General features: G+C 37.2%; 1 protein-coding gene across 1 annotated transcript in view; it reads left to right on the top strand.

Moving 5' to 3' along the window:
* UNC79 (unc-79 homolog, NALCN channel complex subunit) overlaps nucleotides 1-25,202 on the top strand; it is an 88,210-nt gene extending 63,008 nt beyond the window's left edge. Inside the window, exons 43-53 of the mRNA XM_026046433.1 lie at nucleotides 67-135; nucleotides 733-843; nucleotides 5,457-5,561; nucleotides 6,893-6,970; nucleotides 8,357-8,446; nucleotides 12,995-13,170; nucleotides 14,553-14,739; nucleotides 16,443-16,640; nucleotides 18,799-18,876; nucleotides 23,993-24,034; nucleotides 24,681-25,202. Of these exons, the coding sequence (XP_025902218.1) occupies nucleotides 67-135; nucleotides 733-843; nucleotides 5,457-5,561; nucleotides 6,893-6,970; nucleotides 8,357-8,446; nucleotides 12,995-13,170; nucleotides 14,553-14,739; nucleotides 16,443-16,640; nucleotides 18,799-18,876; nucleotides 23,993-24,034; nucleotides 24,681-24,881 (1,335 nt within the window). The 3' untranslated portion in view covers nucleotides 24,882-25,202. The remainder of the gene's footprint in view (nucleotides 1-66; nucleotides 136-732; nucleotides 844-5,456; nucleotides 5,562-6,892; nucleotides 6,971-8,356; nucleotides 8,447-12,994; nucleotides 13,171-14,552; nucleotides 14,740-16,442; nucleotides 16,641-18,798; nucleotides 18,877-23,992; nucleotides 24,035-24,680) is intronic.
* Nucleotides 25,203-25,602: the final 400 nt, after the last annotated feature.

Raw genomic sequence — 25,602 nt, 5'->3', positions numbered from 1 at the left:
GGCACAAAAATGTGCTAATTCTTTTTTTTTCTTTTCTTTTTTTCCTACCTTTAAATATGTTCCCAGTGTTCTTTAGACTCTAGCTTAAGAATCATGATTTGCTTGTTGAAGATACCAACCACTAGTGCCACCAGGGTAAGTTCCAAAGAAGACACAACTTTGTTGCCTCAGATTTAGCTTGTGCTATTCTACAAATGTATTCTTAGCTCCCAACTAAGCAAGTATTGTGTGTGCAGTCCATTACCCTATGCTGAATGGTAAGAGGTTTGGAATCTAGATTACAGTGAAATGTGAGTGGGATTACTTTTCTGTGTGGATGTGAGTATACATCTTATTAAAGATTTGATATTGTCTTCAAAACACCCTGTAATAGTCAACATCCTGTGAATCTTACTGCTGGTACAATTCTGTTACTGCCAATGTATAATTTTCCTGCATAATATTACAAATTCTCTGATATCTCATAAGCACTGTATCAAAGATAAAACTGTTTGCTGATATATTGCTTCTAATTTGTCTTATAACCATGAGTATTGCTTATAAGCAATGAAATATTCATGTTTATAAGCATGAAATGCTAGCACAGGTATTTGACTGAAACAGTATAAATCACGGACAGATATTATTGAGCTAAAAATAATGATGCAGTTGCATTCAGGCATTTCAGAGCTGGAATGCTTATTGTTTTACTGAGCAATCAGTTATTGATTTTCCTAAATCATCTCATTGCAGAGTCTTCTGGAGCCATTTTCAAAATTACTAAGCTTTGTAATTCAAAATGCTATCTTTACTCTGGCCTACCTGGTAGAACTGTGTGGTTTGTGCTACCGAGCCTTCACTAAGGTAACAATAAGACTCTACATTTCATTGGAAACAAGTGAAAATAAAGCAGAAAAAACTCTTCTCCCAAGTAGAAGTCTGTAACCGAAGGTGCAGTCAGTGTCAAGTAGTTTTAACCTAGCTTAATCAAGTAGTTGTGTTGATTCAGTGCCTACTAATAACACTGACTCTGACATCCCCAGCACAGACAAAGGGAATCTGATGAAAACATTGCTCAAGAAAGTATTATGATTTCATGACTTGAAAATTTTTCATTTTCAGAGGTCCTATGATACTCATGCATGACTTAAAATGCTGTTTAGTTATAAGGATAGTCATATCTGTCCTAGTGCAGTTTCAGTTATTTCAAAAATATTTTTATAGAAAATGTTTTTTAAAAAGATGTTTTTAATACTTGGTTCTGTTTCAGTGTTCTATTGACTACTTAATTGCATTTAGGAAGCTTGGATTATACCGTTTAGTCAAAACTTCTTCTTGATTTAGTTTACTGAAACCTGGTGGCGCAGGAATGGGATCATTAGTTTTAATGTTTTCTTGCAGTTTATATCCAGAAAATGCTTAATACAATGGAACTCCACACTACACTATCTCTCTTATTCCTGAAAGTTTACTATGGATTTGATTTTAAAAAATGTAAACTAATGACTGCCTTTAGAAAAATAGACCAGTTGTGATATCTAGGTTTCTCTACATGTGAATTACTGTAGCCAAATGGAGTGCTGTTTGTGATATGGTGTCACGTGGAAGTGAATTCCAGAAGTAATATAATTTGTGAATGTTGAAACTATTCAAATAGTTGTCTATTAGACAACTAGAATTGTCTTCTAGTGTGCCTTCTGGAACAAAACACAGTGGCACAGCTTTCAGGTATGCTATGGGGTAAACTTTGTCTTTCAAAGAGCTCCAGGGTGTGCTTTACAGAGCTCAGTGTTGTACAACCAATCTGAATCTTCTTCTCCCCACACCCCCATTTTTTAATCTGCAGCATTTCCCTAACAGTCTGTGGCAGAACTATCTCAATTTCTTTTGTCTTTGATCTGTAGAGTCACGTCAATCTGATATTTCCTTATCTGAGTTTCTGTTCTAGGTCAACAATTAGACCGAACAGATTAGGGCCTGTTTCATTGCCATGGGATCTGTCAGCTAAGAGTAGTATCACTTCTGTGGATTCTAATCTTTGTATCTAGAATTTTCCACTCAGTCTCTTGAAGTCTTAAGTGGACACTTCCTGGCTTGTTGATCTGTTGCAGCTGCTGAAGCTTGAACCTGAGCTTAGCCTTTTACTATCATTCTTTTGGCCCCGTGCCACTGAATTGGAAATTATATAATTTTGCTATTGAAATTTTCTGAGGAAAATGAAACAGCCCACCCCTTAGCAGTTACTGTGGTAGCAATAGCGACTGTGGTCTCCTTTTGTGCTGGCTTATTTAAAGGGTAGCATAGTATTCTATTAAAAATACTTTTTTTTATTCTTGCTACTATGTTGGGACTCTGTTACAAAAAAACTTCAGTAATTTTGCATTCAATGTGTAGACCTCTGGCAAATTAATCTGAAGGTCAGCTTTTTTTTTTTTTTTTTTTTTATGGGGATATGCAGACATCTGAGAGGTTTAGTTATTTTGGCTGAACAAAGATTAAGGGGATTGCATTCCTGCTTCTTTGGGACCAGGCTGGCACATGTGACTCCTCTGGGCTTTATCTCATGTAACTGATGGCCCTTTTACATTTCTCTGTTAGAAAATAAAGTTCTTAAATTATATAAAAACAAGTACCAGCTGAATGATGGCAGTATTGAGTCTTTGTTGGAAAGGAGACTCCAGACCATTGACTTCAACATCAATGCTTCTGTTTACAGACCAGGAAGCGAGAGGTCTGATGCCTAAAAACATTTGCACTGATTTTGCAGTTCATCTCCCTATGTGCTAAACAATGTAAAAATTGAGATTTTTTCCCCTCCCAGAGCAAGCAATTTGTTATGGCCTAATTTTGTTTTGTAGAGTGTAGCTGATGGTCCGTAAAGCAGCGGAATGGGCGCAATGCTTTCAGCAAGAATTTTAGCCTGTTCCTTTTGCAGCCTGTGCAGTCTTTCCTGCCAGGTTACTGTCAGGAAATCCTATCCAGTGTTTGTCCAGTGTGAGGGGTGTAATCCCCAGGCCTCTGAACATGGCTTTTCACTATGGATGGGCCTCAGGATTGTGGAGGCACAGGACAGTGGGAAGGGTCACTGTCATGGGGGATATGCTTTCTAGCAGAAACAGGGCCTGTTTGAACCTTGAGTTTTGTGCATGTTTCTGTTCTGCCATTTCCAGAAAGAATGGAATTGAACTGGAGAAAGGTCAGGTAATGGCAACAAAGATAATCTGTGTGTGGAATGAGACACATATAAAGAACAACTAAGAGCTCTTCAGTGTGAAAAAGCTAAAATTGATGAGAATGTGACACGGGTCTGCACATTCTACAAGTGGGTAATTTTCCAGTCCCAGAAGTAAAAAGCATCAAGTTAGGAAACAGGATCAAAGCAAGTGAAGTGTTTCTTCAGTACCAGAAGTAGAAAGTAATAGGTTAGTAGGAACTCGAGTCAAAGCAGGTAAAGAGGAGTAGTTTTAACAGCATGAAACCCATCATCACATAATGTACTGAAAGTTGATGTGGATTCAAGAGGGCAGTGGCTGTGGATGTGGAAGGGAAATCACCGAAAATTAGGAAGAACACTGAAACTATACTGAGCTCAGAAGCTCCCAGAGCTAAAAATAATTGGTGACTATGAATGTACTGTTGGGAATTATACATGCTTGCCCTGTTTTTTTATGCCTCTCTAGGCATTCTGCTTATGGCCTTGCTGGACAGAAGTTACTGAGCACATGTCTTGTGGTCTGACCTCTCCTGGGCAATCTTGAGTTATACTGTGTGAGACACATGGCTCTGAGCTACTTGTCCCCTCGAGACATGGTTTCATAATACAGCTGAACTGATCCAGCTGAATTGATATTTGTTATTCACATAAAGGAATAGTCTGTTTTTTTGAGTATTAGCTTTCTGTGAGCTTAATTGCCTAGACTGTCTCAGCATAGCAGACAAGCTCACCTTGTAGAGTGAAACCTCCTCCATCAGCTAAATGTGTTACCAGACTGTGCACTCCAACTTCTGCTTCAAGTCAGGCAGAAGTGTCTCTTGCACTGCGAACTCTGACATTTGTTTCACAGGCTCGTGTGAGACCACCTATGAAAAGCTTCCAGTTCTGCCATTTTGGCCCCTGCTCTGAAATTAAGGACTGATATTTGAAATCTACTTTTAATAAAATGTTTGTGGATGCTGTTAGAGGTGCTCGCTGTTCCTGTGAGTTTTGCTTGGCTATGTGCAACCCAGCTTCTCCTCTTTTCTGAGGAGGAAAAACTTGTGACTGGTTTCTTGGGCTGTTGTAATCAAAGCTCTTGCTTCTTTCCAGCTATTTATCTCATCCAAGTCCTCCTCTTTTAATTGTGCTTACTATTGTGTGCAAATGTAGATGGGCTGCTTCAAACTGACCCTGACCACTAAAGTTTACTGGACCTCTCTGAGGAAGAGGCAAACATTATTTTCCCATTTTATAGATGTCACAGAGGAACTGAGGAGGAACTCACCCTGCCTAAGTTAAAAGTTATACATGTTTAATTTAAGCAAGCAAGCAGAGAAATGCGTTAAAATTTCAGGATGGAAGATTGTAAGCTTTAAATCTTTAAGTCTTGGGCACACTTTTTATATTCCCTCTCTACTGGACAAGACTTTTTCATCTCTGGTTGTCAATTGAAAGGGGGCTCAGAATAAATCAAGCTGCTGATTGAAAAATTCTAGAGCCTCTATGTTCAGTAGCAGGTTATAGGTTTGTTCCATATACTTACCTCCTAACATCAGAGAATGTCAAAGTCAGTCATGTAACAGGCTTATCTTATCTCTTGCAAGTTGATGTTTTCTCATCTCTACAATTCTGTGTTCTTGGCCTTTTCATTCTAACCTCTGTTGCCCTATCTTCCTATATATGTTTTAAAGTGCTTTTAGAGGGAGATGAGGATAACTGAATTGAAGAGGGGTTTTGCTGTGTAAGGGGAAAAATATTGCTAGTCTAATGAATGAAAATAGATATCCAAGCTGCTGTAATGGAGGCCCTCTTATTTTAAGATGGACAACAATAGAAGTAGTGTGACAAAACATAGGGCTTTTCTGGAGGGTTTAAAGAGAGAAATAGGCTAAATACTACTGCCGGTTTTATTCTCCTATATGAAGCCTTAGTTCTTTCCCTTTTTACCTTTATATGGAACTCTTCAGTGCGAAATACCGTGCATGCCAGGGCTCTATAAATGTCTTATAAAACCTATCCATATTTCACATTTCAAATACAAAAAAAGCTGATAGTAGAGCCTAATGCAAAGTGAAAGAAAGACCGCAGGTATTCTCACCGCTGTCCACTCGATCAGTGGATTCATTTATGTAGAATCCCATAAATGACAGATCATGTCAGGATAAAAAAGTAAATTTTTATGACGTTTTACTCTCAAATTTAGATAAATGGTCTTTTATGGTTTACTAGTGGATGTCATTGAATTTCAGAGCATTCTTACTTCCATCTTTTCCTGTTGTAGGAAAGAGATAAGTTCTACCTGACCCGCAGTGTCATCTTGGAGTTACTACAGGCACTCAAGTTAAAGTCACCCTTACCAGACATGAATCTACTGCTTTTGGTGCAGGTACAGGAGATCTTCCTCATGTTATTTTCATACTGATGCTGTCTCAGCCTAAATTCATCCAAATAAAAAAAAAAAAAATGGCCACAGGGTTCCAAAAAGCTCTAGCAGTGTCAAGTGAAACAAGTTTGATTGGAATCTTGAATTGGAATTGAAATGTAAATCATTCATAATGTTCCCAGCATCACAGTTTCATTCATTGTCTCTTCACTCCTCTTATGGGGGTCACAATTTTAGAATACTTACTATAGGCTGGTTTGCTTTTGAATGCTGGTACATTACTGAGGAAATAACTGGTTGCCAACTGACAGAGAAATAATATTGACAGTTAGACTACATAGTAGTTAGTATAATTCTGAAAACAATTATTATATCCTCAATATTAGGGGAAGAAATGGAGTTGTGGAAAGATAACTTTTTTTTTTTTCTTTAGAGAATAGAAGGGGCTTTTTTAAAATGTATTATTAGCTTCAAAGAGTAGAATTTTTTTTTCTCCTGGGCTAAATCCCCCAATCCTAGTCATGACCACCAAATAATACAGCAACCACCCACTCTTTGATAGATACAGCGATGCAGCCTGATACAATGTTCTTCAGTGCTTATTGATCAACTTTACCTGAATTACAGAATAAAACAACTTTTCTGCATTACTCTTTAAATACTTCAGTCCAAAGCCACCCCAAAGGTTACAAGGCAGTTTAGTCTCTACAGTAAATCAATCTAAAGTTCCTTATTTGAGAATGCAAAAAAAAAAAAAAAAAAAAAAAAAAAAAAAAAAAAGGCTCCTTAAGACCATGTCAGTTTTGACAGTGGGATTTAACTGGTAAACACTTGCCCTTCGTTAACTGGTAAACACTTGTCCTTCGTTTTGACTCAGTCACCTAACAGAAGTGAGTAAGGAAAACTCCTTTTTACATGCTGAAAGTAGAGATAAAATAATGACTGCCTGGCTTGTAGTACCCCAGTGGAGAACACTGCATGTGTTCATCTTTATCTTGATTTACACTGCAATAAAGTAAGAACATTTGATATATCCAAACAATTGCAAAGCTATATATTTTTGCTCACAGAGTATCTGTTATATAACGTTCTTCAAATTGCTCCCACACAGTATATACATATTAATCAGGCACATTAAATTTCTTTTTCATTAAAATTAGCTCATTTTTATAATAGTGAACAAACTAGGCTGTTTATAAAGTGAGAGAGCTGTAAAGGCAAATTGCCACATATATAAGCAAGAAAAGATCTCAAGTGATCTTAATAAAGTCATAAATAACTTAGTAGTGTCTTAAGGTTTCTCCAAAAATAACTCATCTTTAATTTCTTCTTAGTTTGTTTGTGCAGATGCTGGAACAAAATTGGCTGAATCAACAATCTTGCATAAACAGATGATTTCCTCTTTGCCTGGGGTAAGTAATGTATCAAACTTCATCTCATAGGTTTTAATTTAAAAAAACCCCATGTTTTATTAAGCTTATTTTGCATCAGTTGGACTTTCATCCCATTTCTCCTTTGGTTGGCAAGGTGTATTGCAGGCAGAAGCTGACACACTTCTTTAATTCTTAATGTTGAAAAAGCTCTTCGTTTGGTCTTGCTGCCCTTATTGTCACTAATAATATACCATATGACACATATGACTGAGCATATCCAAAGGCTCTGCTGGAGATCTATGGAAGGCCAGGTGTGGGGAGGACATCAACTGAATGCCTCAAAAAATGGCAGCAGAGAAGGAAGGTACCAGCCATTGGCTCCATCTTGGCAAATAGCTCTTGGCTTAAAGTAGAGATGCAAAGCTTTGTTCTGGTGGTATATAAGGCTATATACCTTATATATATCGTGCTGAGGAATGTTGCTAAATTGTGAGTACTCATAACTGCTTTGCTGCTATGTGACTAGTGACCATGTGTAGAAGTAAAAGCAGGAGCAGGAGGGTTTGAGTTGTTCAGTGGCACATTTCATCCAAAAAGATGGATGAGGGTTAGCCGAAGTCTACTTCATTAGCTGTGAGAAACCTTTTTCCTTGTTGACTCTAAGGATACTCCAAAAGGATTTAAAGGAAAAAAAGCTGCATTTTTATTGTGCTTGCTTACTTGTGTGACCATAGAAGGCTTACCTTTAAAATTGGTGTAGTGAAAATAATTTTTATGAGAATCATTCAAATGCTGCCTTCATCATCCTTTTGAAAATTGCAACTAAGTGCAATTAAGATGATGTGTTTTGAATGATGTTGCTCAAGAATATCACAGAACCTTTTTTAGTTAAGAACAGAAGTTACACTTGAACATTTCAATGATATTCATTAGTAATATACATGAAAACTGTCACTTAAATCACATGTTTTCTATGCTGAATCATGTGAATATAATGGCATCTGTGCCATGTGCATTTTATTTTACAGGATTGTAACTAATTTGTTTCACTCGCAGAGATGCTCAGGTGCTTAAGGAACTGAGCTGGGGAATTCTCATTGACTTTAAAAAAAGCTTTGATTCTAGACTGGCATAAATTATAGGAGATATTGTTAAGGATATTATTACAAATTTCATCAGATAATCTTCTATCGTTGTATCAGATGAGAATATTTTATAATGCATGATGCAGCTAGTGTGACTGTTTTATATTTAGTTTTTATATACTATCATCAGATAGGAAGACACATCACTGAGGAACACGTTTCAAGGATGTATACTCTATTTACAGCGGACAGTAAATAATTTGAGATAGACAAGAAACAAAGAAGAAAACATGAATATATTCAAAATCCAGTGATTAAACATATTTCTTTTGTGTTGCAGTGTGGAACAGCTGCAATGGAATGCATGAGGCAATACGTTGGGGAAGTGCTGGATTTCATTGCAGATATGCATACTTTAACCAAATTAAAGGTTAGTTATGGGTACACATTTAGTATTTTCTGTAATTAATCTCCTTGGAAGAATTCTTTGGAAATCTTGAGAATGACTGACTTTTTAACCTTCAAAAAAAAAAAAAAAAAAAAAAAAAACCTGTTACAGATTTGTCGCTTCTAATGAATGGGCGAAATGTAGCTCGTGCAGAGTGTTGAAATGGAGGCTGATTTCAATGTGGTGAGCACAGAATAAAAGTGCAGGCTTGCTTTTTAATGCAGTGTGCAGGTTGATGATAAGATGATGTCATACCAAAATCATTGAATGAGAAGTAGTCATGTTAAAAATAACCCATCCAAGCATAAAATTCTTACTGGTGTGCTAATTCCACTCTTCTGGAGAAATTCTGCTTCTGTTACATACCCACCAAGACATTCTTTGGTTCAGATAGATGTTCAGAGGTTATTAAAATGAAGCAATTGACACATTAGTTCTTTCCATATAGATGCTGCTCTTTTCTTTCTCATAATGCATTCTGTTGAGGTGGGGAAAACTGACTGGTAACTGTCTCTGTAGTCCAAACTGCTTTTTGATTCTTGAGTATTAGTTTGATGTCAAAGGACAGATGTTAAGAGGATTGATAGGAAAATATTTCTGTCAACATAAAATATTTAGGAATAAATTTCATGAGAACACTAATTTATAATTACCTGGTCAAAATTTGTAATTTCTATTTGACAAGGAAGCCATGGCATCCTACCTAAATTTAACAAAATGAGCAATAAAATGAACAGTCTTGAAGGAAGATGTTTAGAAATGAGTTAGGCCGAATCATATTGCTGCAGCATAATAGGAAATACTTTGAACTGGAAAAGGAACAATTTCAATCACAATTGAAGTCTCATCTATTTTGTTAATTGCTTAAATGAAGAACTAATGAAATTTGATAGACAGCTGTTGGTATATTAACTGAAATAATGCTGTGTAGGGGGCAATGTTATGTAGGTTATTTAGAATAACCCTGTCCCATTAGGTAGTTTTTTCATGCCATATGAACCTGAGTATTCACTGGAGAATGAGCTGAAGATGAAACTGCAGTGTTTCGAGTCCGACTTTCTGTAAAGGGAAAACATCCAATAGTAGACCCATCTAAATACCACTTCTCAATGTCAGATAAAGCTGGACCTTAGTCTTTTGCTCTGCATACTGCCGTTCTGCAGAAGGGTGGATTTTATTCAGCACATAAAAGGAAGGTCAAGATGTAAGGAGGCTTTGATGCTTCTAACTTCTGCAGAGCTAGCAAGACAAACTGATGGTTTAGAAGTGAAGCAGAAGGACCTTTCCAAATACAGAAGAGAGTTTGTCAAAGATGTCAGTTCTAAAATCTGGCAACAGGTTTTGATATTTGTACAGAAGGAACTTGATGATTCAAGGGGAAGTTCATTAGTTGAAAGAGAGGTCATTTCATCGCTGGGCACAGTCAAATAGCTGCTAAGTTATGTGTGCATGATCTGAAGTTCAGCTCACAGCGGGGAAAAAAACTTTAGTTCTAGCTATGAAGGATCATATTGCCATTGCTTTCATGCCTGGGCTTTGACATTCATAGTCTTCTAGAGAAGTTCTTTGATAAAGCTCTTGCATTTGATCCTAACCTGTAGAGCTGCTGCTGTTCTCTAACACAGTGTGCATCTGCCAGTAAAGGATATTGAAGCCTCTTTTCCTGAGAAATGGGTATGGTTGTTCCCCTGAAGGACACCTCTTGTATTGTACCAGTTCTCATCTCAAAGTTGGTGGCAATGCAGTGGAGTGCTTCATGCCACAGATTAATCCCTTACTTTCTGTCATGGGCAAGAGAGAGTAAATGACAAACTGTAGTGGGTTTGGATACTCTAGTTTATGTATGAACCAGTTAAATTGGAGCTGTTACCTTATGTGATTATCTGCCACAGTCCCCCCTTGCTTCAGTCCCTACGTCCCTCCTCGCAGTGGAGACTCATTGCCTACGTCAAGGCAATGCTGCAGGAGGAAGAAACCCCACTAAACTGGAAATCTGAAGTTTCACTGCCAAAGATATCCCTCTGTAGTTCATATCCTGATATCCTGTTGGACATTTGTCTTTGAATCCCATTGAGGTTTTTTTAAAAAAAAAAAGTCTCCAAGAAGGGAAGCAGCCTTTTGTGCTGGAGTAGAAATTTACTTCAAAGCCTGAACTAATTAACCATTTTCAGCTGAATTGAATTCCATTTCCACTCTGTCCTTTAAAGTTATCCCCCCATTTCTCTTTCATTTCAGAATTGTTTTCAAAATAGGTTGGCACATGAATCATAAATGAGAGACATCTGGTTTGCCAGTTCCATAGAAAAACACACATTTGACTGAAAACAGAAACGAGAGAAATTTTATTTGTAAATACTTGCAGGTGTCTTCTCTCTCACATGAAATGTTTTTGTAGAAATCTCTGTGCCATTCAAACTTTTTATGCTTGCCCTCTCTCCTTTGAACTGAATTTTTATAAATTCTTTTACAGTGCTTAAGTCTAATCAGATGGTAGTTTCTCCTGCTCTTTATTACATTTTTACTCATGGATATAGCTAAGACACAAACTAAAACTTTTTCTGGTTCTTCTCTTTCATATTTCAAAATAAGATATCAAGCTTCCAAAATGTGTAGGATGAAGCATTTAAAATTGAATCAGAATTGAACTAATCCAATTTTTACATGGTTTTGATTCAGGCATGTAGTACAGGAATCTGACAAAGAAGAGATGAGCATTGCAGGAGAGTCCAAATGACTACAATTTTATGTATTGTGAGAATAAGTCTTGACTGTCTTTGCAAAATGAAAAAGCAGTTTGTATTCACTAAGATTGTAACAGTTTGAGAAATCTTAGTCTTTTGTTTTGTCTTCCAGTAGGTATCCTAAAAGAAATTAATTCTGTGGGCCCAATGTAGGTGGAAAAATACTGCCATCATTGCTCAGTAAAAACTTCATAAATAGTTGGAATTTCAAACAAATTTGCAGTATGTGTATTTATACACCTTTATGTTAATTTAATTACTTAGTGACTTTATTAACACAGATGTTCATAGAAGGTGAATCCTAAGTTTATCCAGTTGTATAATTTTTTTATTGAAAATATTAACATCAATATCTGATGTTAATATCAATATCTGGTAAATTGACAAGAGTATCGTATGACTTATATGGCCAGTAACAATCATATAGCAAAACTTTAATCTTGGATTTCATATTTTGATTGACATTTTATAGAGGAAAGAATAAAAATTCTGAAAGATGTTATCAAATGATTTCATGTTATATATGTAAAAAAATACCTCTTTACAAATTCAGTGAACAGAAACAGTTAATTACTAAAGCTGTTTACTCATTTCTACTCATTGAGTGTCCACAGCCTGTTTCTGTGGAAGAAATGCTTATTACTTGCAGCCTACTAAGCAAGATATTCTATACATCAATATTAACTAATATATTATATACCAATAAGCAAGGTATAAATATTGCTTCCCAAGAGAATACCTTTCTACTTTAGAGTTTCTGTTGTGGTCACTGTTTTCCTGCTTTGCAACAACATTTTAATTTCTGAAAGCTGAACAAAGTTTTATTATTTGTTTGCCTGCCTGCTTATTCTGCTGCCTCTCTATAGCCAGGTGACTAGGTGATATTCATGTTGATATATATATATATATATATATATATGTGTATATGTTTATATAAATATTTTATTTTTCTTCTTGGAAGAGATTCTAAGTGATTGTGATAGTACAATTTGCCAGGATCAGTTACTTGTCTGCTGTGAAATATTATAGGTTCACTCATTTAGGGCATGTTATAATAATTTAATAATTGATGACCTGGATTTTCTTGTGCAAAGCATATGGCTTTCCCTTAAGCAAGCACATGCACTCAGCATGTGTTCTGATGCTCCTGTAACACAAGATAATGCGGTTAGCTCAACTACAAATATAGAAATATCTCAAGAAGCACCCATGGAATGGTTCTTAGACTTGACAAAACAGAATGATAAATTATATTTCAAGTTATAAATATTTCTAGATGTCTTGCTAGCCCTTATATTTTCAAGCCTTAGATGCGCTTGTGTAGCATGGGTAGTGCAAAATAGTCCTGTCTTTGGTGAAGGGGTCATACTTATTTCTGTACACATAAATGGAATCTTTCACAGGGAAGGCCTTTCATACCCAGTGCTGCCTTATTGAATGGCTAGATTTTCTGATCTTCAGTTAAACTGTCCCGATGTGAAACCATTGGTTTGTTTTCAGCAGGTGTTGAGTTTGCTGGTACAAACAGTATGTGTACATTTTGCACAGTTCTCTTGTGTTGGCCCTTGAAAATGTGTTCCTCCATGGAAAGAGTGCCTCATGATGCTGTTATGGATATATCCACCAGAGAAGTTTTAAATATATTTCTAATTTTTGTTCTATAGCTTCATAAATAGAACTAGAGACTCTGAAAACGGGATTGAAGGATGATAGACCACACTGATGCTTGGTAGAAGTTAGACCTAATGACATAGTCTTCTGGTTGAAGAATCAGCTCTTTGCTTTGCAGAGTCACATGAAGACATGTTCACAGCCACTGCATGAAGACACATTTGGCGGGCATCTGAAAGTTGGCTTAGCTCAGATTGCTGCTATGGAAATTACACGAGGAAACCACAGAGACAACAAAGCTGTGATCCGCTATTTGCCTTGGCTATACCATCCTCCTTCTGCAATGCAACAAGGGTGAGAACACCTTTCCACCAAAAGAAATACCAGGATGAGTTGGAAATCTTCAGAGATCTGCATTTATTGCCACATTGCTTAGCTAGGACCTACACTCAGGAGTGGGGGCCGTGGGACATTGAAACAGCTGGTCAGCAGATCCCAGTTTCCTGAGGAGTTCATCGGTGCCTCATTTAGGTGGAGGCTAAAGGAACCTGGGAATTTACTCTATTGACTTGAATGATTGTGGAAAAGAGCTGATTGTGGATCAGCAGATCTGAAGTGGAAATGAACTTTATTGTAGATACAGGCAGTGAAAGCAAAGCCAGTACTCAGGCCTAGAATTATAAAGAACGTAGTGGGGGTTATAGAGCACAGGGAAAATGCCCAATGAAATTGCTAAGTATAAACAAGAGCTTTTAAGTGTGTGATAATAATACTGACTTCAGCTGGTTAAAGTCAGATGAGAGAAGTCCTGCTCTTGAAGACATGCTCTTTTCACTGTGAAAAATCCTAACCTGAATTGTTTTATGTTGAAACAGAAGGACAGGATATGGTCCCCTCTCTCAGTGTTAACAACAGAGGGATGTTTTGAGGATAGAGCACTGGACTTTGTTTCAACAAATCTATATTCTTGTTCCAATGTTGTCCCAGGCTTGTGGGGCCCAGTAGTGGCTTCTTGATCTGAAATATTTTTATCCTATATGGATTAAAATGACTAAGTAATCTGAACTTGATAACAGCAAGGGAATAGGCAAGATGATACCAGAGAAGTATTATTCTTTTTCAGACTAAATAAGCAAATTGATTTGAAATTAAACATTGCGCTCAATAGTTACTTAATACTTAAGTGTCCCAAAAAAGAATAGTCTACACCCTCAAAAGCATGCAGTCCAAATGTCCAAAGATGGGCTAAGGAAAAGGGAAATTAACTGCATTTTACTGATGGAGAGGTGAAACACTGAGCAAAAATAGTACAGGGAGCTGCCTTAGAGCTATTAGTGGAATAAGAAATTTCATCACAAGCCTTGTCAGCTGTGTGCTATCCACAGGAGCTACGAGGAGTAGCTCTATTTGCATAAGTTTTTCTGTTTGATTATTTCCATGTAAAACAGACAGACACCTTCCCCTTCCCCCTTCTCCCCACCCTCATTTAGAGGCTCACTAAATTTGGCCAGGGATAGAGGATGTTTCTTAGGCACACTAAGTATGTTCTGTTAGACTTGTTAATGGCATGTCAAGTCCCTGAAGTTTGGTGTAGTCCTAGTCTTCCCACTCTCTGTATCCCTCCTTTGTGCCTCCATGGCACTGAGACAGCATCTGCAAAGTGTGTTTAAAGAGACTTTCAGTTTTGTGGAAAAACAAAAACTTAACAGATTATAAAACATCTTCTTTCTCAACAGGCCCAAAGAGTTCATAGAATGTGTGTCTCATATTCGTTTGCTGTCGTGGCTGCTCCTGGGGTCTTTGACACACAACGTTGTCTGTCCAAACTCTCCATCATCTTGCATGCCTATTCCCCTGGATGCAGGCTCGCAAATTGCAGACCACCTTATTGTTATTCTCATTGGCTTTCCAGAGCAATCAAAGGTAGGAGATTCCATCTTTTAAGAGGAGATGTGATATATATCAACCTTAATATTCAAAGCATTTATCACCAGCTTATAATTTATTTGGATGTGAATGCGTGAACTTTTATAAATATTACCCAAACAATGCCATGCAAGCTAATGTCATGTCAATAATACAAGCTAAAATTGCATGTACTTCCAACACCGTAGCTCTTAGAATGTGTTTCTGCAGTAATCCAGTAAAAAAAAAGTTAAGCTGTTTTTTTTTTTTTTTTTTTTTTTTTTTTTTTTTTTTTTAAATGTTAAAGAGTTTCAACCAGATTAAAGCAGGCCAATATTGGAATATTTACTTCTCCATGAGGAAAAATAGCATTGCAGTGATAGTTGAAGCACTTTTTTTTTTCATTTTCTGAAAGTAGTTTGAACAGGGAGGTTTATTGCAAATTACAAGGCATTTGTGATAGTAATTCAACATAGATATATACATATATATGTATATATATGATATATATACACATATATGTACATATTTAGCACTCTGATGCTAACCAGGTTCTTTTTAAGCATGGAAGCTGAATGGGTATGTATTTGTCCAGTACTTAGAATGCCCCTTTCACTCCCTTCTCCCAGCCAGGCCTGGTGCTTCCCATTCTTTCCTTTTGGGCCTTTTTTTTTTTAATTCTTTTTTTTTTTTTTTTTAAATTCTTTTTCAAATACTTCTTCCTAGTTACCAAGCAACCATTGCAATGTTTGGTGTAATTGCACTACGATAGAGTATGAATCACGGTTGTACTTTCAAATTGAGAAGACATCTCTGATTCGTGACTAGATAATGGCTGAAAAATGAAAAGAATGGATATAAGGTGATGTGTTTTAACTTTCTATTAGGTGATCAGAGCCTCCTCTGTACAGGGGCTTGGGGTTATTCCCCCCAAGGGCCATGACTTGAATTTGCTCTCTGGCCATTTCTGCTGCCTCAGAGTCTCTCTGAATGCAACACATCCTCTGTGGCATCAGCCACTCCTCCCAGTTCTGTATCATCTGCACAATCATCCAGGGCATTAATGAAGGTGTTAAGTATCATTGACCCCAGTATTGGCTCCTGTGGTATATGATGAGTGACAGGCCTCCAGCTGGACTTCATGCTGCTGATCACAGCCCTCTGAGCCCAGTAGTTCAGCCAGGTTTCCAGTCCGTCTCACTGACTACATATCTGGTTTGTACTTTAGCAGTTTATTTGAGGATCTTATGGGAGATTAAACTTCAATTAAGTTTTAAACCTTGTTTGAAATGGAGTCATACTGGAGTCATATATGACAGAGGCTTCTGGTCTCTTCTACAGGCTGCAGTGGGAGTTTTCAGGCAAGGAAGTGTCAGTACCAGTCCCTGAGGAGAAGCTGTTTTGTGAAACTAACCTTTTCTTTAAAGGGACTGACCTTAATGTGGTTGCATGAGAATATAGGTTTCCAAGTGTAGTTTTTGGTCTATAAATCAGACTTTGAGCATGGAAATGATGTTATTGGGTATGTCTGACTTAGTATTTCATAATAGGAGCAAAGTATTTTGGAAAATGAGGGACAGGATTGTTCAGTGCATTAGAGAGGACTTTGTTTGAAGCCAATGTTAACAGAAGACTGCACTGTGCCCCCATACATTTATTTGTGTGATACACCCATATATTTATTTATGTGAGACATTTTCTTCTCTTTCCTATTACTACAGACATCTGTTCTACACATGTGTTCCCTCTTCCATGCGTTTATATTTGCCCAGCTCTGGACAGTGTATTGTGAACAAACAGCAGTAGCTCCAACAGTCCAGAATCAGAATGAATTTAGTTTTACAGCAATCCTTACAGCACTGGAGTTCTGGAGCCGAGTGACACCTAGCATCCTTCAGTTAATGGCACATAACAAAGTGGTGAGTCGCATCCTCTGCACAGAATTCATAAAGATTAAAATAAAACTGAGCCCTCCGAGTTTCATGTTTAAATGGAATACACAATGAATAACTTTATAAAGCAACTCTCATGTTTTTTGAGAAGTTAAAGGGAAAACTAAGTTGTGATTCAACCTTGCAGTAGCCTGAATTTGGTGTTTGGTGCTCAAGAGCTAGAGCCATTGCTTTTGGTGTAGGGACTTCCACCTTCAGGTCTCATTTTAAATATATTTACACTTCTTCAGAAAAAAATCTTGTTTCTCTTTTTCTGCCTACAAGAGCAACTAAATGTTTTGACATATTTCAGTGAATAGCCATCTGAGCATTTTTTTTACCATATAATGCATTCCTGTTCAGTAAAAAACACAAAGCTGACTATTGACAGTTCATAACTCATTGGTTACCCATCAAAAATGAGTCATGTAAATCTTTCTGGAAAACAAAGTTGAGTAATGAATGTTTTCAAGGGCATATGCATAGAGATAAGATTTGAAAGGGAAATGTTCACTCCATTCAGAAGTTGGCCAGGCTAATTTTGGCAGTAAATTTTGAGTATTCATTTTTCAACTGCTCAGTGTTGCTGGAGCAGCTTTGTACAGTAAGGAGCAGCATTTTGCCAGCAGCCTTTGCACAGCTGCTACCTTTGCTTCCCATTGACTAATGATGATTGCAGGCTTAAAATTGAGAACTTGTTTTTCATGGGCAACTGCTTCCCAGAAGGTCATGACAAGCCTTTTACCACTACTGGAATGGTAAGGCTTGTTAAGGAATGTTTGGCTTTAACTGAAATGATAGCCAGCAGCTTTTACTGTAGAATCTGATACTGGCTACAGCTGAGAAAGATCACATGTATGTGACTCAGTTCTCTAAGTCAGGCTTTTTGCCCTTGTTTTGCTCTTGGTTTTTGCTCTTTTAAACGTAGACCTAGTCTCTGTATGGTGTTATTTTTTTGTAATTTCTCTTTACTTATATGAAACATCTGCCCACATGAAAAATAATTGCATGAGCTGCAGCTGGTAGCTTCTGAACCTGTTGCACTCTCCTCATGTCTTCTACATATCAGGCAAGGACTTCAGCTATCTAAAGCTTCAGCTTTAAATAAGCTTTTAGCCTTTGACATCTAGTGAGTTCTCTGTGATTCACCAGCCACTATTGGGAACATGAACAGTGGTTCATGAAGCTCCTACTGAGTGAAGAAGAATTATGCATAACTCTTCTAACTCTTCATCCAGTAGTTCAGCCAGATGCAGGGAAATGTCAAGCCTCGGGACAAAAATGTGCCCTGGAAATCCCAAGTTGTAATCCTATTCTCAAAGTTTCTCATTATGTAGCTTCAGTGCAACTTATTAAACTCTCTGCCTCAGCTACTGCTCTGTGAAATGCAGATAATAATACTTACCCATTTCACAGGGGTGTTGTGAAGTTTAATTAGTTAGTATTTGTAAAGCACTTTGAAGATGAAAAGCGCTACATAAAAGCTAAGTTTATTATTATCAAGGGGAATTTGCACATAGTTTAAACCAGAACTGTAAAGAGTCACTGCTGGCTCAGGGTATATGTCCTGTTATACCTGTGCATTTACATAATATAAAATATAAAATGTTTTCCTCGCAAGTAACTGGTATTTTCCTCTGTCATAATTCGTTGTACAAGACTGAAGAAGCATTTATTCATGGACTTGCTGCCAGTTCAGAACAATAAATTGTCTTTTCGTGGGGAGCAAAAGAAGATGATTTTTGTGACCATGTTAATTTTTCAAAGGATTCAGAAAATAAAAATATCATTTTCTGACACAATGATTGAGGAGAAGTATCTAGCAAAGGCGTGTGAAAGGATTTATGATGTCTGCAAAGAAAGAAGCGGAAGACAACTTGTTTTGATGTGTCAAAGGAATTAAAATCTATCAAGCACTGTGAAACCTTTAACAGATAGATATTGCTGCATCAGGGGATACTAAATAAAGAAGAATGTGCCTTATGTATTCATATAATAATATTATATGTCAGTAGTTAATAAATACACATCTAAGGTTCCAGTATAACTGCCAAGCAACTCCAGGAAGATTTCTTTTAGGGACTATTGGCTTATAACATAGCACTGTAATGCTGAATATTTATTTTATTTTATTTTTGTTTTTCAGATGGTAGAAATGGTGTGTCTGCATGTGATTAGTTTAATGGAAGCTTTACAGGAATGCAATTCTACTATCTTTGTCAAGGTGGGCATTCTGCACGTAATAAATTCTAGAGATATTCCCCTACCCCCATTCCCTCCTAAAAATGAAGAGTAGACAAAGCTGAAATTCAAGGCTTAGTGCAGAAATAAAGCCTAGAAAATCATAACAACAACAACAAAAAGTCTCCTGTAAGGGATGATCCAAACTCTCCTTATTTTTTTTTAAATAATGTTCTAATCTACTTCCTGTTCTTGCAATGGTTCTGTTCCTCCCATAGACTAAACTGGGGTCAATGACTTTGCAAGAACCTGTGCATTCTGCGTTGTTGTTCGTTCTGGTATTTCTATTTATCACAGAATCTTGGCAGATCAGTTGTCCAATTGTTTTTAGGCTGGTAACAAAACTTTGTGCCCCCAAGATTTTCTTGTTACTATGTGTCTACACGTCCGTTTCATAGTCAAATATTATTTGACAGAGTAGATCTTCCTCTAAGATGTGTAACAGGCTATTCTTCGCTGTTGCTTGCCTTTCTGTAGTAAATGTTTGACTATGTACATAACCTGAATTGTTGCTTAGCATGTATGCAATGATTTTTTTTAAAGTTATTCAAGAGCAAATCAAGAGAAAATCAGCAAAATATTATGCAAAATTTAAGAAGCACAGCTATGATGCATTTTGTTAAAATTGGAAATTAGCCTTGGAATTAGTTTCTAAATTTGAACGCATGTTCCTAAACAAGAATGAGTTTTTGTTATTTGGAGGTCCTTTAAGAAAGTCTTAGAACTGTGGGCTTAGTCCATTTTGTGGATTTAATTTGGGACTAAGTTATACGGCAGCTTTTGTGATGACAGTTAAATCCTGCCAGCTTCATTCATGTGAAAATCCTTTGGAGATCAGTAGGTAGTCTCCTGTGGACCACCAGAGCACACTCTGCACTAACTAGATCAGAACAAAACAGATTTATGAAGGGATGTGGTAGCCAGACAGGCATAAATAAATTTTAGTAGTCTTTTATAGGTTTTTTTTTTTTCCTCACTGTATTATTTTGATGGTAGTTTTAAAATAAAATAGCAATAAACCAGGTAGTTATATGCAGTCTCTATCTAGCTGAAAGATGTTTATATTTTTTCCTTAGTGCCAGAAAGGAAATTTCTGAGTCTTCTGTCCTACATGATTGAACATTAAGTGAAAACGTAATAGGTAAAATTGAAAGTCTTGTTGTACACTGACCTGAAAGTATTCACATTCATTGTGAAAATACAGAATTATAGTCAACAACAACTGGAACAGTACAGAAACTCTGTTGGTCCGGGATATTAAAGTGACCATTGCTTTTTCTGGAGGAGATATGAGTTGGCAGGCCCCCAAATTAATCTTTCCACAAGGTTAATTGATTTGGCTTCTCTTCCAGGTAGTCAAGAATGTCCAAGTTTTGACAAAGATGAAGAATGGCTTTAAAGCTATGAGAAAGAGACCGTTAGGCTCAAATTCCTGTCACAATTCAAATGAACATATCCAAAGCTTAAATTTCAGGCTGTCTATCAATAATATGTTAAATCAAGTTAAAGTGATGTTGTTGGTACTGCAGAATCAAGCTCACGTACCCAGGAAAGCCAGAGAGTTGCTAGATGATTGTATAGCTTGCTTTTGTTTTTAACAGATGGGAGGATGAGAGCAGAGTCTGACTGGCTAAGTCCCCTTAGCCCAAAAGTGAAATCCTGCAGGAAAGTATAAATTCATAATGGTATTAAGGGATTTGTGTTACATTACTGTCTTTTCCAAAATAATTAATTGTGAAAATGCTTGTTCTGTCTATCTGTTATATACCTATAAACTGAAAAAATCTATGCTGTGATTTGGGGAAAGATTTACTGTATCTTCAGTGATGCAGAGTTGCAAAGATTTTTCACACAGTAACCAGTAAATGAGTGACATCTCTATGATTTAAAACAAGGTCAGCTTATAGACTGCCTTTTATTCGGTAGATATAGAAAAGATGATAGAAAAGATCTATATAGAGAAGATCTGAACTTTCTTCAGAGACTTCTGAACTAGATAAAGAGGAGTCTTCTGAAGTCTCTGAGGAAGGATGACAGATCTTCGGAGACCAGTTGACTGATTTTTGGTTTATTTTGCTTTTTTTTTTTTTTTTTTTTTTCAGAAGGCTTGTTGCAGGCAGTGTGCATTTCTTAATGAAACAAGTTAATGCTTCAAAGCATTTTATTTTTTTATTCACATATGTACAAATGAACATAGCATAGTGAAGGAGATATGTATATTTAAGTATATATGCATAAACAGAAGTTCTCAATATCCTTTCTGAAAACTTTCAGCAAAACTAATTGAAAACAACTTCTTGGAATTGAACACAGCAGCCAATATTAAATCGTGAGCATTTATCAGACACGTAATTATGTTTATTGTAGTAAATTTTATTCTACCTAAAGAATCAGGTGCTGCAAAAAACTTCACTTACAAATGAAGTCATTGTATAATAATATGTGATCCCAAACATTTATGTTTTATACATCATTTTATATTAAAACATCACCATGAGGAGGTATCACATGTTGCCAGGCGGTTTATGGAATAGCTCTCTTAGGTGGCTATTTCCTCCACATCTTAGGTGACAAGTGATGGAAAATCTCTCCTAAACTATGAGATAGGAGAAGGCCTGTGATAGGCCTCTCTCCTTCACTAAAATAAGTTCTTTTTCTTTTCAGTGTGGCAGTGATAATCACTCTTACATCTCCCCATTGTGTTGGTGCAGTGAGCATTTATCCTCTTGGTACTCTGTTAGCTTTAGCTACTAAATTAAACACATGCTGAGCTTGAGACATGTCTGATTGCCTGCTATAATCTTTGAGCCATTCCCTTTTTTCTCAGGGATAATTTTTGAAACTGAATTTAGACCCTCTTTACCCATTTGCTGTAGAAAACAAAGTTTCCATCCTAGAAATTTCAGCTATTCTTCTCAGTTGGGAGTAAGATTTATGCAAACTTGCCCACGTATCTACATATATATTAATTATGTTTTTCTCTAAGGGGAGTCATATTTTCTCTGAGGAGCAGCATTTTGCTTTAGGAGGACTGAAAATTAACAGGTGAGCTTTGTTCCCAGGAGAGGCATCAGTGCTGGGGACCAGCTCCTTGCTGAGCCCAGCTCTCTGGCTGCCCGTTAGACGTGTCTGAGGAAACTGGGAGCCCAGAGAAGTGAAGGGAGCAGCACAATGCAATTTCTAGAGATGCAGCAATTTTGGGTAACTGTTAGCTGCCAGGGAGCTTCTGGAGCAGTGGTTGCGCAGTGGTTGAGGAGCCAGAAAAGCACTGTGACCAATCTCTTCTCCAGCCTGTTTTCTGTCCAGGTTTGCAATGGAATCTACATGTTACAATATTAACCTGCCGAAATGGGTGCGCTGACAGCAGCCTGTTCTTCCAGCTGTTCTGTTTAACTAGTTTTATGTATCCTTCCTTCAGTGAAGAAAAGGCCTGCTGGGAAGTGGGTAATAAAACTCGAGTGCTTGAGTTTTATTATATCAGATAGGATACTTTATTGTATCTTTTTTTTTCTTGTCTGAATTATCTAACTGGCAACAGTAGGACTGGAGGATTTTGCTTTCCTGAGCCTGAGGCTGAATATTGAGTTTCCCTAAATCTGTCTAGACCTTGGAAGAAAGAAGTGGTGCAGCATGGCTGTGATCTTACCTAACCTTAGACCTCTGCAGCACAGATATCAATATGAGCTAGTTTTTCATAGCACCCTTTATTCAGTGGAGATAAACAGGTATTTTTAGTCCGTGATTCATCTCCATCTATTTTAGCTACCTGCTTTGGTGTTCTTGGAGAAGTGAACTGGTTGTCAGAAGTGCTTATTTCTCTCAGCTGATGGGACAAGATGTCTAGTCAGTTGATTCAGGGACAGAGGGGTAGCTTGGACTGGAAAAATCCTTTTCCCTGAGATTCTGCATAGTTTCCTCCTTGCTTCCCATCCTTCAGACACCAGTCATGTCACCAGCTGGCTGACAGGCTCCACAGGAACTTCATGTGCTCTGGATGAAATTTGCAGTGAGGTTTGTTGGTCAGGGTATGAGGTGTGGAGCGTGGCTTCTCAGCGTGCTTTCCTTTCCTCACTTCTCCAAAAACAACTTGGGGACTTGGAGCCCCTGGACCTTAAGTACTTTCTTGGTGTGAGAACTCAGGGCAAGATGTACAGAACTCACACGTCTGCCGCGTCTGGCGGCATTCCAGCTGTTTTGGTGCTCCTCTGTCTGTAAATGCTGAGGCTTGAATATGGTTCTTTATTTGGTAGGCTAAGTAATCAGTCCTGACAGAGCTGCATATGGTTCTCCAGCACAACAGCACTGAAATTGAAACAATTAACGTTCCTTGCACAAGGGAAGCAGCACTTTATCTAATGTTGTCAATAGTGATTAGGTTTAACTTGCAGCTCCCGGTAACATAATTGGTAAATTGCAAATTTTGATGCCATTTGGAGGAACATTTTAGAACAATAACCTTGGTGGTTAAATTATTATTGGAGAACATGAATACTTTTTCTTGAAATGCCTCTTTGCCTTCCATAAGCTTATAATATTATACTTACAAAGAAATAAAAGTTCTCTGAAGGACTAGAGACAGAAATAATATCAACCGTATAAGCAGTGGATTCCCAGATCTCCTTGCTTTGTCATACTACATAGCAGTTAGGAGGAGAGTTTATCTGTGTTCCCAGGCATAGACATCATTGATATATGATATGATTACTGGCTTATAAAATGGTTACTGCTTAAGTATTTAGCCTGTTTTGAGGAAATTCTACTCTGTGTTTTGTTTTGTCTTGTATCTGTTGATGTGCACCTTATGCAGAATGTACTATACTCATTCCAGTGAATTCCATTTCTGTTTTGACCTCTTTTCATTGCCTTAAACAGGAAATCTGTAATATCAGTAATTGTTACAAACAAGGGAAGATGGCTTCCTTACCTCTAAAGTCAACTGCCCCCATATAATAAACATAAACACATGTTTGGATTTGTGGCTGAGTGCTCTTCATGTCCATTCTGAGGGCTACATATGTCAGAAACTCTTCTCTGACTCACAGAACAAGAGCACTTTTACAGGCACTTGTGTAATAAAATATTTCTCTCTCTTCATACAGCTCATACCAATGTGGTTGCCAATGATACAATCAAATCTAAAGGTATGTTGTTTCTTGCACTTTGCTCTTTTATTGCTAGTGTTGTGTATTTCTGTAAGTTAACTCTCAGTTAGCTGAGACACAGTCATGAGACTTGATTTCCCAGCTCTCTGGAAGTATGACACTGCAGTTGATCCAGGTGCAGTGGGCAGCTCAGCCATGAAGGTCTCAGATATGAGCAGACAGGAAACATCATTAGCCAGCGTAGTAGTCTTATATTTAGTGCTATTTTTCCTTTCCTTTTGGAAATCCTCCCTCTAACCAGGGTTCTGTGGAAGGGCCTTTCCACCTGTTTTACTGAGGCTGGCTGTTCTCTTAGGTTTGAAGACTTCCTTTTGACTACTGAGAGTAGGAGCCCCTACTGAGAGGATGGATTCCTTAGGTACTGTTGCCTGTGTGCCTCTGCTTGTGAGGATTAGTGCAGTTTGCCTTTCAAGAGAGTTTTGGTGATGGGAATAAAGGTGCTGCAGATAAATCTCGTGGTTTGCAAGATGTAGTGCAGAACATGGAAGAAAGAAATGTGATATTGGGCCAGTGGAGGAATTCTCCATGGCCAACAATCAGTTTTTGATGAAGATAGTGTATTTACTTGTATTAGCATGTGTACTGAATAAAGAGAGAAACTGCATGTCTGAAATTGTTCCAACAGCATTTATCTGCTGGACTCCAGCTGCGCCTTCAAGCCATTCAGAGTAATGTCAACCACCACAGCCTGAGGATGCTACAAGGGCCAGGACAAATGAGCAACAGCTCCTCCGTGCTCCGCAAGTGGCTACAGTGCACTCAGTTTAAAATGGCTCAAGTGGAAATTCAATCGTCAGAGGCTGCATCTCAGTTTTATCCTTTATGATTCATGTAGATTTTTTCCAAATGTCTGTTTGTTTTTTTTTAGTGTAGCAATAACAGGGTTAAAGCTATAAAACAGAAGTCCACTTTTGTATAAATCAGTATACAGAATATATACTGTATCTATACTTTTTAGCTTAGGACAAACTGTGTAAAAGCTTATAATGGATGAAGCTAAGAGCCTGATCCTGCCAGTTCTTAATTACATTTACTCATTTTTGCTCCAATGAGCAGAATCATTTGATCAGGTCCTTAAGTCTGTATTCGTGGTCAGGTATTTGCAGGATTGGACTCAAATCTTTCATGTTGTAGATACCCTTCTGCTCATTGAAATATCTGATTCTTAAATGTTTATTTACATTATTTTTGAAACTAAGACAAAATTCACTTTTCTTTAACTTCTATTTTTTTTAAAAACTAGAATTGTGGGTATTCACAAATATATGGAAGTGCCATGTTGCTATTTTTTGATGCTAAAAAAGAAAATAGAGTTTTTAGGAACCTTTTTAGTGTGTGTGTGTGTGTTTATCTTTTTTTTTTTTTGATTATTTTTATTATTTTTTTTAAGATTCACAGCTGGCAATGCAATAAAATCTGTCACCATAAACCAGTCATGTTCTAATGAGGCTTTTTATGATCACCTTTTGGGAAAACTGCAGCTTGTAAGGAGAGTTATTATAAAGTGCACTTAGAAATTAGGTTGTTAAACTTTGCCAATTCATTTG

This window comes from Nothoprocta perdicaria, unplaced genomic scaffold (genome assembly GCF_003342845.1).
Source record: "Nothoprocta perdicaria isolate Ctin4 unplaced genomic scaffold, notPer1 scaffold_108, whole genome shotgun sequence".
NCBI lineage: Eukaryota > Metazoa > Chordata > Aves > Tinamiformes > Tinamidae > Nothoprocta > Nothoprocta perdicaria.
The sequence above is the reverse complement of the archived record's forward strand: the minus strand, read 5'-3'. Positions and strand labels throughout refer to the sequence as shown.